The 13,102-nt window shown below is 40.9% G+C and overlaps 1 protein-coding gene across 1 annotated transcript; it reads left to right on the top strand.

The window, feature by feature from the left end:
• Positions 1–6,855: 6,855 nt before the first annotated feature.
• LOC112262610 (60S ribosomal protein L37) lies at positions 6,856–12,678 on the top strand. The gene is made up of 4 exons (XM_024438249.2): positions 6,856–6,992; positions 7,502–7,637; positions 7,963–8,047; positions 12,572–12,678. Exons 1-4 carry the CDS (start codon positions 6,990–6,992, stop codon positions 12,639–12,641), a joined length of 294 nt encoding a protein of 97 aa, XP_024294017.1. The 5' UTR covers positions 6,856–6,989; the 3' UTR covers positions 12,642–12,678.
• The last annotated feature ends 424 nt before the right edge of the window (positions 12,679–13,102 follow it).

The following is a 13,102-nucleotide window of genomic DNA, read 5'->3' as shown; positions in this document are numbered from 1 at the left end:
TTCAATCTCAGTTGTTCCCGTTTTTCGATACAAGAATACAGCTGGTGTCACAGGGAGAGATCCAACTCGTAAGCCTTTGTTCTGTGTCCTGGAATGTGTAAGATGGTCCCCCATGATGGTAGTCGTATGGTATTGCTAGAGGAACTGTAAACTGTTCAGTGATGGAAGCTGTTTTCCCTATATCGTGCATGAATCATGTTGGTGTAGTTCACTTGAAAGAGGGTTAAAGGGAGAAAAAGCCATTTATTTAAAAATACCAAACAATTATTCTTAGTATTTATATTTATTTGATTTGTCATTAGTCCTTTCTTCATTTCAGTTTTCTTTCTATCAATTTGTTTTGAGCACTCATGCTAATTTGGATATTGGACCAAGTCCTTGTCCATGTCTTACCATTTTGAAGAAATGGCTGCAATGCTGCAGAAAACATTTATTGTTGCAATAATCTAGCTTGTTTTGTTAATGCACTATGGCGTTGTCTGAAATAGATTTGGTGGTGTGGGGTCTCCTTGTTCTAGCTTGTGTTCGGTTACATGTATCTTCATGCTTCCTTGTGTTCTCTTGGTGGTTGACTTGACTGTGTGTTGTGTTTTTTATTTCCCTTTGTCCAAACCCTTCCATCCAAAAAAACTACAGACAGACAAGGAGGGTTGCTACTTCACATAGGAGGCTCTGAGTTGAAATGCCTTAAGTATTTCACAATCATTTGGAGTGGCATATTTAATGTATTTTCTCTCATGATTCCGTAATTGAATAAATCTATTTATCTAGAAATAACACAAGATGTTGGGGGGGATACCTCATTATGCATAGGTTGGTGGGGATGCTTTTCATGCAAGTTGTGTTTTTCAGAAGAAGAATTATCATTTGGAAGGGTGACAAGGTGTAACGGGCTCTGTCTATAGCCAACGTGGTGCTGTTGATCTTCATTCCATTCCATTCAATTTAGAAGATTCCCACACTCTGCTTTAATCTAGTGAACAGACTGACCAGGTGCAAGTGTTTCAGCATGTAAACCTCGGTCATTGCACTCCTAGCATGGCTAAACCCCTCCCTGGCGTAGAGGAAATATGATACTTTTATTTTTCATATTTATCCCGGATCATTACCAGTTTCACAAATTGTTTGACCTCGGTTGTATATGTCACCATATTATACCTGGATATTGGGTGTCTCCATTCAGAGCATACGTTCCTCTGTCTAGCTATGTTAACTCTTCCCATATGAATTAATAACTGCATTATTAGGTACTTTGTATTGCTGGCAAATGCTGTGTTTGTGTGGTTAGGTTAGGAAGGTGGCTAACATGATAAACTTGAGCTATTGATCTTGTGTTTTTCTGGTGTGATACTCTAGGTAGTTGTTTTACACCTGGGTATAATAAGCCAACCACCTGTTTTCTGTGTGCTTTTTCTTAATAATAACAATGTATTCATCTTACATATATCTCATTGGAATGAAGCGGACTGGTCTTATTTTAATTTTTCCTGCTGTCAATGTCTTTACCCCATGTCTACTTCCTGGTCAGGTCACATGGTCTGGAAAAAACTCCTGGCCTTATGGTTGTCTCTAGTTACCACAGCCACAAAGTCAAAATTGGCTTTATAATAAAAATGTATGAAAACAAAAATTACATTTTTGGTATTAATTTAAGGTTTGGCATAAGGTTAGCAATGTGGACCGGGTAAAGTTTAGAATCACATTTTAAAAGATCAATCGTAGAAACAGGAAAAAGACTGCACACTTCCAGTCAGATGCAAATATATTTTAATTTTAGCTGCGCTTTCGGTCAGGCGACCATCATCAGGACATGAGAAATTGTAGAAGTAGACAGAGTTTTTATGACTTTGGATATGGTAAATAGTGACAACCTGGCCTTACCTTTGTCCTCTGCAGACCGTATACTGGGTTGTTACTGCAGAGGAAAACTGTATAGTATAATAACTCAAGCTGGTGAAGGGGAATGAACAGTAGAATCCTAAAGCACAAGCTTTCTAATGCATGTCCTCCTCAGGTTTTCATATGTGCACATGGGTGAAGCTGTAGATGTGTTTAATATGAGGCTGTACCTTCTTGAATATTACAGATATGTTTCTTTGCTGCTGATAAACTGTTTAAACTAACCTGCCAGTGATTAAAGGGAAGTGGCCATCTTTGTACAACACACTGCTGTTTTGCTGTAACTGCGCAATGTGTTATGAGCTGGAGTTTTTATAGACACTAGAAGTATTTACCAATAATATGAAAAGCAATAGCTACATTATAATGAAGAATAACATGGATCAGTGAATGTTGTGGAAAATCTTTAGGTTAACTTCTGATGGATTTTGTACTGTATTTATTACTAATGAGGATGCAAAAACTTGCATAGCTTAACCCAAACTGTTCTGTCTCCTGTTTTATTTATTGTCTGATTGTATATGATCTTTTTCTATGTGTTTTTCAAATAAACTCCCTAAAATGCTGAAAAGACCTGTTTTAAGGATTACATTTTTCAAAAAAATGTATTTACCTAGAGAGTTTTCATCTGTATTTTTCATAGCTGTCTACATACCATGATAGATGAGGCTGGTAGTAATACCGCACTCAATGAGCTGTATTCTGCCATAAGCAAACAGGAAAACGCTCATCCAGAGGTGGTGCTCCTAGTGGCCGGGGACTTTAATGCAGGGCAACTTAAATCAGATTTACCTCATTTATTTTTTCTTTTTCACCCCTTTTTTCTCCCCAATTTCATGGTATCCAATTGGTAGTAGTTACAGTCTTGTCTCATCGCTGCAACTCCCGTATGGGAGTTGATCCATGCATCCTCCGAAACACAACCCAACCAAGCCACACTGCTTCTTGACAACGCCCATCCAACCCAGAAGCCAGCTGCACCAATGTGTCGGAGGAAACACCGAGGAGTACAACACATCAGTCAATGGCTTTATCAATAAGTGCATCGAGGACCTCGTCCCCACATTGACTATGTACATACCGCAACCAGAAACCATGGATTACAGGCAACATTCAGAGGGGGTGGGGAGCAGACAATTGTTGTTCAATAGTAAACGGTCTGAGTGGTACCCCAATGGGAATAAACTGGTTGATTCAACATTGTTTCCACATCACCCCAACATTGAATCAACTTGTAAAACTAATTGGATTAGCAAAAAGTCATCAATGTTAGGGCATTTTGTCTTTTTTGTCCAACTTTTAACCTAAATCCAATGACATGGTGAATTTTGGGAGGGATTTCATGTTGAATTCACGTTAGTTGACAAACAAATGTAAATCAAAACGAGGCATTGAACTGACAACTGTGCCCAGTGCGACATCTTCATTCATATAACGTCTTTGGTCATGTCATCACTAGCCTACATCAGGGTCAGAGGTTAACTCATTGGTCTTGTCACTGAAGTCCAGGATGTAGTTGTTGGTGCAGGCCAGCTCTCTCATGATCGGCCCGTCGTCGACATGCTTGGCCAGTCAGGGTTCACATGGGAAACGGAAATTCTGGCCCATGGTCTCATCTATCACATTGATGTACTCCAGGTGCCAACCTGGGGCAGGACCTGAGAAAAACACAGGTTAGAATGGATTATGTTCTTGCCTCTATACCAATCATCACCAATCAGCTACTTCAACACTTAGTTTTGTTTTCCCTTGCTGGAAATCCTGTGTACAGAACTGCAGTTGCGAATAAATCAATCAATGAAAAGTGAGAAACCATTGCCTCTGTGCTTGGCCAACCAGCACTTACACTGGAAGATGTACTTGATGCCTTCTGTCGAACCGACAGCTCATCCACCAACCAGCAGCTCTCTGGGGTGGCGCTATTATCACCCAGTCGTGGGAGAGAAAAAGAGACAGAGTGAGAGGTAGGCTACCACAAAAGCTCTACTTCCTCTCTGGCAAAATTCTAAACGGGATCCTTGGGACGTCCAAACTCTGACATCACCCCATTCAAGTAAGGGTTAAGGTTAGGGTAAGGGTAGGGGTTATGGTTAGGGTGTAGGGTAGGGACGTCCCAAGGATTCTGGATAGCACTAACCGAGTTGTCGTGGCAGAGATCCACCACCTCGATGGAGAACTTATTCACCAGGGCGAGACAAATCGAAAAGGGACCCATGTAGTGAAGTAAAATCAACCTGACTGCTCTTAATCACTATGATGGACTGAGAGAGGCTTTAGGGAATTCAGAAACAGACACCTTTTGAAATTACACGGTTTTAGCAATACTGTACTGTCTTTGGTTTTAGTATTCCATGAAACGACACGGTAAACTACATGGTATCTTTGCAACTTAATGTAAAGTGTGACCAAATAATAACACACATACTCTTTCAAACTTTTTGCTGTTGCTCTGACTTGCTGAGTTTGCATTCCCGTGTCTCCCAGGTCTCCGTAGATGGTGAGAAACACTTTTCTGTCGGCCACTCCTCCATACGTGTCACCCGTTCTGACAACGCAGTGAATCATCTTCGCCGGCAGGATGGGGCCAGAGCTGCACAAACCCCTGGGTAGAGCAGACTGCAGGGCGGCTGGGGCAGCCTTCTCCTGCTATATTTACCCACCTGAAACAGCCACTAACCTCATAAACAATTATTACCACTGGGTTGTCACCTGACCAGAAGAGAAAGCCCATGTGAAAATCGAGAACATGCCAGAAAATTCTGTCACTCTGCCATTGCTTTGGTAAACACATTGAGGGATGAGCCTGGAGAAATGTCCAGTAACCACTCAAATTGATAGACAGAGCTAAGGATGCAGGGACTAACCATCCATGATATAAACATTATCGTTTTAATGTTTTGAGACAATACAGTGTTTGTTTACAATTACTTTGTTTACAAACAATGGACTAAAACAAGCTTATATTTTGGGTTCTGATGACATTTAAGTTATAATATGGTATATAATTAATATAATCAACAGGTATATAATTTATTTATTTTGACTCCCTTGTGACATGACTCCCTGATGACCATTAAAAAACATTACCTCCTAAATCTTTCCATCAACTTCCATGTAGTCATGATGAAAGTCCTGAAACAGATGCATAAAGACAGAAGTTAACAAACGCTAGGCACAAGCATGGGAGAAGAAAATTATACTGTAAATGTCTCCTCCTTTTTCTGGACAGAGTTGTGGCAGTGGCCTCGACAGGCCACTAACAGTCGCTGTTCCTATCTCTCGAGGCTAAGTTGGCAGCTGGCATGAATGCTGATTGGCTAAAAGCCGTGGTATATTTAAGCAATAAGGCACGACGGGTGTGGAATATGGCCAATATTCCACGGCTAAGGGCTGTTCTTCTGCATGGCGCAACGCGGAGCTCCTGGATACAGCCCTTAGCCATGGTATATTGGCCATATACAGTTGAAGTCGGAAGTTTACAAACACTTAGGTTGGAGTCGTTAAAACTAGTTTTTCAACCACTCCACAAATTTCTTGTTGTCAAACTGTAGTTTTGGCAAGACGGTTAGGACATCTACTTTGTGCATGACACAAATAATTTTTCCAACAATTGTTTACGGACAGATTATTTCACTTATAATTCACTGCATCACAATTCCAGTGGGTCAGAAGTTTACATGCACTAAGTTGGCTGTGTCTTTAAACAGCTTGGAAAATTCCAGAAAATTATGTCATGGCTTTAGAAGCGTCTGATAGGCTAATTGACATCATTTGAGTCAATTGGAGGTGTACCCGTGAATGTATTTCAAGGCCTACCTTCAAACTCAGTGCCTCTTTGCTTGACATCATGGGAAAATGAAAAGAAATCAGCCAAGACCTCAGAAAAAAATTGGAGACCCTCCACAAGTCCGGTTCATCCTTGGGAGCAATTACCAAAGGCCTGAAGGTACCACGTTCATCTGTATAAACAATAGTATGCAAGTATAAGCACTTTGGGACCACATAGCCATCATACCGCTCAGGAAGGAGATGAGTTCTGTCTCCTGGAGATGAACGTACTTTGGTGTGAAAAGTGCAAACAGCAAAGGACCTTGTGAAGATGATGGAGGAAACCGGTACAAAAGTATCTATATCCACAGTAAAACGAGTCCTATATCGACATAACCTAAAAGGCCACTCAGCAAGGAAGAAGCCACTGCTCCAAAACCACCATAAAAAAGCCAGACTACGGTTTGCAACTGCACATGGGGACAAAGATCATACTTTTTGGAGTAATGTCCTCTGGTCTGATGAAACAAATATAGAACTGTTTGGCCATAATGAACAACGTTATGTTTGGAGGAAAAAGGGGGAGGCTTGCAAGCCAAAGAACACCATCCTAACCGTGAAGCACAGGGGTGGCAGCATCATGTTGTGGGGGGGTGCTTTGCTGCAGGAGGGACTGGTGCACTTCACAAAATAGAGGGCTTCATGAGGAAGGGGAATTATGTGGATGTATGGAAGCAACATCTCAAGACATCAGTCAGGAAGTTAAAGCTTGGTCACAAATGGGTCTTCCAAATGGACAATGACCCCAAGTATACTTCCAAAGTTGTGGAAAAATGGCTTAAAGACAACAAAGTCAAGGTATTGGAGTGGCCATCACAAAGCCCTGACCTGAATCCCATAGAAAATTTGTGGACTTCAACTGTACAACAAACCCCTGAGGTGTCCAATGTAATTAGAGCCATAAACATCTGTTTTGTCAAACCGGTGGTATACGGTCTAATACCACAGCTTTCAGCCAATCAGCATTCAGGGCTCCAACCACACAGACTTATACCACGGGTATGACCAAACATGTATTTTTACTGCTCTAATTATGTTGGTAACCAGTTTATAATACAATACAACTTGTATAACAGAATATGCTACTTACATTTAAACATACAGTATTAATTTAGTGACTTCAATTGCTAGTGAAAGGAACAAATATTCTCTGCTCGTGTCGCTACAGCATACCAGTTTGCTGCACCGGAATAAGTACGGACTGAATTTACTGCAACTCAATACCCTTTTCCGTCCTCTATCGTGTCTACTTCGGCAAGAAGATGGTAAGCGCGGATGCAGTGTAACATGAAAATCTGAAATCATCCTCTTTAATTAACGTTCTCATTTGATCAACTACATGTTTGTTGTGAAGATGAAAGCATTGAATTATGGCAGACCTCAGTATTTCATGGTGTTAGTTTCATAATCGCTACAAACCCGATTAATAAACTGTAACGTAACAAACACTTAACGTTAGCTACTGTATGTCGCAGACGCTCAAAGTAGATGGGTATCTTCCAAATAATTTTCAATCTGCATCTCAAATTGACTGCTATTATTTGTTCCCATAAAGGAAACGATTTTGACAATAGCATTCATTAGTATGTCCATGTCATCCTACAAAACAAGGAAAGTAGCTAGTTTTCTCAGGTGGAACCAGCTAGCATCATTCAACATTAGCCTGTTAACGTTAGCATGTAGTTAACGTATACAGCCATCTTATGTGATGTATTGTTTTGAATGAACTGTAAATTCTAATTGGTCACCATAAATGTGTTTTCACCTGTCACAGACGAAGGGAACGTCATCATTTGGTAAACGTCGCAACAAGACGCATGCCCTGTGTCGTCGGTGCGGCTCCAAGGCATACCACCTTCAAAAGTCCTCTTGCGGAAAGTGTGGCTACCCCGAAAAGCGCAAGAGAAAGTGTGAGTGGCTCGTGCTGTTGTATTGGCAGATAGTTTAGTAAAATTTGATCAGTCAGTGCAGTCCATTCATGTTACCAATAGGGACCATCAGTGACACTAGCTAGATGGATGGCTGGATGCTGCAGGTCAACTTACCAGAGCTTAGCCTGTCAAGTTTCCAGTGATGCATATGTCCTCACATGCAATAGTGACTTTTTGCACTTCCAGACTTTTGTTTTGTGGGGGTTTGGTCAAGCTGACCATGTTGTCACACTGATGTATGTGTCTGTACAGCGGTTTTGCTCTTCATTGATTCTATAACACGCTCATCCTTACACTTTTGCAGATAACTGGAGTGCCAAGGCCAAGAGACGCAACACCACCGGGTCTGGCCGTATCAGACACCTGAGGGTTGTCTACCGCAGATTCAGGTGAGTCCAACATCCTCCCTGCAATGAATTTCAGGGCTGATTTGCATAATACATCAGGTGCAAACAGAAGAAAATGTTTCCTCGGAATACAAAGATGAGCTGTTCTTTAGGCAGGAGTATGTACCTCAATTTTTCCAAAGGTTGCTTTTTTTTTGTCTGTTGAAATGTGAAATTGGTATCATTTTTAACTGCAGAGAAGCACCTAATATGCCCCCTTAATCTGACCTGCGGAATCAGTTGAGACGAATCTTGTCTGTTCTTAATTGGCCCAATGTAACCAATATGATATCGCTAGCTAGTTTTGCCAAGGTGCATTAGGTTGCTCTGCACAGATGCTTTTCAGTGCTAGGTTGAACCCTCTTAGTTTGGTTGATGTTGAGATATGATCATCTTACAATACACCAGGAAGGAAGGTGATGTTGGTTTTATTTGGAGTTGGTGACTGTTAAACTACTCATGAAATGTGTTTTTCTGCGTCATAAATGGTGTCACTGCCATGATTTGACAAGAGCCCATTCCTGTGAGTGACTGAAGTGCTTACTGACTAATCATTTTACCTTTGATATCGTGAATGCCAAATTGGAATGCTTATTTAATGCAGTGCATTCAGAAAGTATTCAGACCCCTTGACATTTTCTACATTTTGTTGCAGCTAGGGATGCACCGATATGACTTTTTTTGGCCGATACCGATAAATATTTTCCTTGCCAAATAAAAAGATATCGGTAACAGATGTTTTACATTTTAGTGGTCATTTAAGCATTCTAGTACAGTTAAATAGTTAACACACACACACACACACATGTTCTTTAACTGACTTGCTTAGTCAACATGTTTTTTACACATGATACCCCCCCACAATGACAGGTATATAAGGAATCGTTTTTTTCACTAAGAATTTGAGACCCTTTGCTATGAGACTCGACATTGAGCTCAGGTGCTTCCTGTTTCAATTGATCATCCTTGATATGTTTCTACAACTTGATTGGCGCCCACCTGTGAAATTCAATTGATGATGATTTATAAAGGCACAAACTTGTCTGTCTATATAAGGTCCCTCAGTTGACAGTGCATGTCAGAGCAAAAACCAAGCCATGAGGTTGAAGGAATTGACCATAGGGCTCCGAGACAGGATTGTGTCGAGGCACAGATCTGGGGAAGGTTGACAAAAAAAAAATTCTTTCGCATTTAAGGTCCCCAAGAACAGTGTCCTCCATCATTCTTAAATGGAAGAAGTTTGGAACCACCAAGACCATTCGTAGAGCTGGCTGCCAGTCCAAATTGAGCAATCCGGGTAGAAGGGTCTTGGTCAGGGAGCAAAGTACAGAGAGATCCTTGATGAAAACCTGCTCCAGAGCGCTCAGGACCTCAGAATGGGGTGAAGGTTCACCTTCCAACAGAACAACGATCCTAAGCACACAGCCAAGACGACGCAGGAGTGGCTTCACGACAAGTCTCTGAATATCCTTGCGTGGCCCAGCCAGAGCCCGGACTTGAACCCGATCTAACATCTCTGGAGAGACTTGAAAATAGCTGTACAACGATGCTCCCCATCAGCAGAGAAGAATGGGAGAAACGCTCAAAATACAGGTGTACCAAGCTTGAAGCATCATACCCAAGAAGACTCGGGGCTATAATTGCTGCCAAAGGTGCTTCAACAAAGTACTGAGTAAAGGGTCTGAATACTTATGTAAATGTGATATTTCATTTTAGATTTTTTTTTTTACGTTTGCAAAAAATTCTTAACATGTTTTTGCTTTGTCATTATATTGTGTGTAGATTGATGGGGAAAAAAACAATTGAATCCATTTTAGAATAAGACTGTTACAAAAAGTCAAGGGGCCTGAATACTTTCCCAAATGCACTGTACCTGGCACAAGTAGATGTTGCTATGTATGTTGCTAGTGAACTTCCAGACTCATCACATTACTCAGACCTAAGACTTGATGTTAGATTCAGTTCAAGTTTTGTCACATTCAAAATACAGTGAAATGCCTTTCTTGCTAGCTCTTTCCCAACAATGCACTAATCAATATCAGTAAAAATATTATACTATAAAGTGAATAGAACTTAAACACACAATAAATATATATAACAGGAGAATGTAAGTAAGCTCTAAACAGGGTCGGTTCCCATATCAGATTTACAATGTGCCCAGATACTGGATTGGGAGAGTAGTATATCCTCCTATGACCAGTGTTAATCCATGCAGAAATTGAACTTTCCATGTTATTGCCGATGTGGTAGGCTTTTTATTTGGAAAATATTTGTAATTGATCTGAAGATTTTAAAGGTATCAAATATCATATTTTTTTATTTAACTTGGCAAGTCGGTTAAGAATAAATTCTTATTTACAATGACGGCCTACCCCGGCCAAACCCTCCCCTAATCCGTTTGACGCTGGGCCAATTTTGCGCCGCCCTATGGGACTCCCGATCACGGCCAGTTGTGATACAGCCCGAGATCGAACCAGGCTCTGTAGCGACGCCTTAGACAGCTTAGACACTTGGGAGAAAGGAATATTAGCATGTGGCACATGTTTGAAATGGATGGGGTTACCTACCTGTAAAAAACAAAAACATTTGAGACCTAGTAAGGGGCACTGTATGTGTGTACACTGAACAAAAATATAAATGCAGTAATTTAAAAGATTTTTCTGAGTTACAGTTCATATAAGGAAAGCAGTCAATTGAAATAAATTCATTAGGCCCTAATCTATGGATTTCACATGACTGGGAATACAGATATGCATCTGTTGGTCAAAGATACCTTAAAATAAAAAAAGGTTGAGCCGTGGATCAGAAAACAACCTGTCAGTATCTGGTGTGACCATTTGCCTCATGCAGTGCCGACACATCTTTCCATAGTGTATCAGGCTGTTGATTGTGGAATGTTGCCCCACTCCCCTTTTAATGGCTGTGTGACGTTGCTGGATATTGGCGGGAACTGGAACAAGCTGTCGTACACATCGATCCAGAGCATCCCAAACAAGCTCAATGGGGGACATGTCTAGTGACTATGTAGGCCATGGAAGAACTGGGAAATTTTCAGCTTCCAGGAATTGTGTATAGATCCTTGCCGGCATGGAGCCATGCATTATCATCCTGAAACATGACGTGATGGCGACGAGGAGTGGCACGACAGTGGGCCTCAGGATCTCATCACAGTATCTCTGTGCATTCAACTTGTCATCGATTAAAATGCAGTTGTGTTCGTTTTCCATAGCTTATGCCTGCCCATACCATAGCCACACGGCCACCATGGGGCTCTTTGTTCCGCCATCTGCCCGGTACAGTTGAAATCAGGATTAATCTGTGAAGCGCACACTTCTCCAGCATGCCAGTGGCCATCGAAGGTGAAGAGAGCGAACACGCAGATGAGTTAACCTGAGCCGTTTTTCGACAGTTTGCAGAAATTCTTCGGTTATGCAAACTCTGTTTCATCAGTTTCTCCAAAACAACGGATGCGGCTTATGGTAGAGAAAAACATTCAATTCTCGTAACAGCTCTGGTGAACATTCCTTCAGTCAGCATGCCAATTGCATGCTTCAACTTGAGACATCTGTGGCATTGTGTTGTGACAAAACTGCACCTTTTTGTGTGGTTGTTTATTGTCCCCACCACAAGGTTGCTACCATGTTGTCATGTTGTGTTGCTGCCATGCTATGTTTTCTTAGGTCTCTATGTAACGTCTCTTTTTGATGTGTGTTTTGTCTTATTTTAATTTTATGTATTTTTAATTTTTAATCTCAGCCCCTCTCCCCGCAGGTGGCCTTTTTCCTTTTGGTAGGCCGTCATTGTAAACAATAAACTGACTTGCCTCGTTAAATAAAAAGTAAAGATGCAGCTGTGTAATGATCATGCTGTTTAATCAACTTCTTGATGCCGCACCTGTCAGGTGGATGGATTATTTTAGCAAAGGAGAAATGCTCACTAACAGGGATGTAAACAAATTTGAGTGAAAAGTATGCCTTTGTGCGTATGGGAAATTTCTGGTTATCTTTTTTATTTCAGCTCATGAAACATGGGACTAACACTTCATATTTATTTAATTTTTATTTCACCTTTTATTTAACCAGGTAGGCTAGTTGAGAACAAGTTCTCATTTACAACTGCGACCTGGCCAAGATAAAGCATAGCAGTGTGAACAGACAACACAGAGTTACACATGGAGTAAACAAGTCAATAACACAGTAGAAAGAAAGTATATACATTGTGTGCAAAAGGCATGAGGAGGTAGGCGGATAATTACAATTTTGCAGATTAACACTGGAGTGATAAATGATCAGATGGTCATCTGCAGGTAGAGATACTGGTCTGCAAAATGGCAGAAAATTAAATGAATATAAACAGTATGGGGATGAGGTAGGTAACTTGGGTGGGCTATTTACCGATGGACTATGTACAGCTGCAGCGATCGGTTAGCTGCTCAGATAGCAGATGTTGTGTTTTCTATATTTTGTTCAGTATAGTTTACAATTCATTGTCATGCTACCTCAATGTGTTTTCTCTGGTCTTTTCCAGGAATGGATTCCGTGAGGGAACTGTCCCCAAGCCCAAGAGAGCAGCAGTGGCTGCCTCCAGCTCTTCTTAGACTCTGAGTCTGAAATAAAGTCCTCATAAAATGACAACTTCATCGCCTCTCGTCCTCTTTGGTCAGTTTTAAGTTATACAATGAAGATAAACATCATTGAAATGTTATCTCTGACAATAACCCTAGCAGCAACCAGTAAGTCATGGTACTTTCAGTTCTATCACTAGAACTTGTTTGATGGAAGGGTTTTCCTGCAACCAGCAGAGGGACACATTTCTCCATGGCTTTTGTTTCTAGAAGATCAACAAAACAAACATCTGAAATAATCCACTGTTATGCTAAACATTTTTCTGCCTTTGAAGTACAACAGTCAAAGGCAGAAATGTTTAGGGAGTCGCAGCATTGTGATTTGACAAAGGACACGAAGGATGAAAAAAAAACATAGATATTTAGCAGTTCTATCAAGAAATATATTTCCCACAACTCGTACTCCTAGATAAGATGTGAAAATGTCATGGGTC

Source organism: Oncorhynchus tshawytscha, linkage group LG12, assembly GCF_018296145.1.
Source record: "Oncorhynchus tshawytscha isolate Ot180627B linkage group LG12, Otsh_v2.0, whole genome shotgun sequence".
NCBI classification, from domain to species: Eukaryota; Metazoa; Chordata; class Actinopteri; order Salmoniformes; family Salmonidae; genus Oncorhynchus; species Oncorhynchus tshawytscha.
This window is presented reverse-complemented; position numbering and strand designations above follow the sequence as displayed.

What these genes read in the sequence shown, in the direction of transcription:
- LOC112262610 (XM_024438249.2), top strand. An exon ending in CGAAAAGCGCAAGAGAAAGT is followed by an intron (nt 7,638 to 7,962) that starts GTGAGTGGCTCG and finishes ACACTTTTGCAG; the next exon opens with ATAACTGGAGTGCCAAGGCC. An exon ending in GTTGTCTACCGCAGATTCAG is followed by an intron (nt 8,048 to 12,571) that starts GTGAGTCCAACA and finishes GGTCTTTTCCAG; the next exon opens with GAATGGATTCCGTGAGGGAA.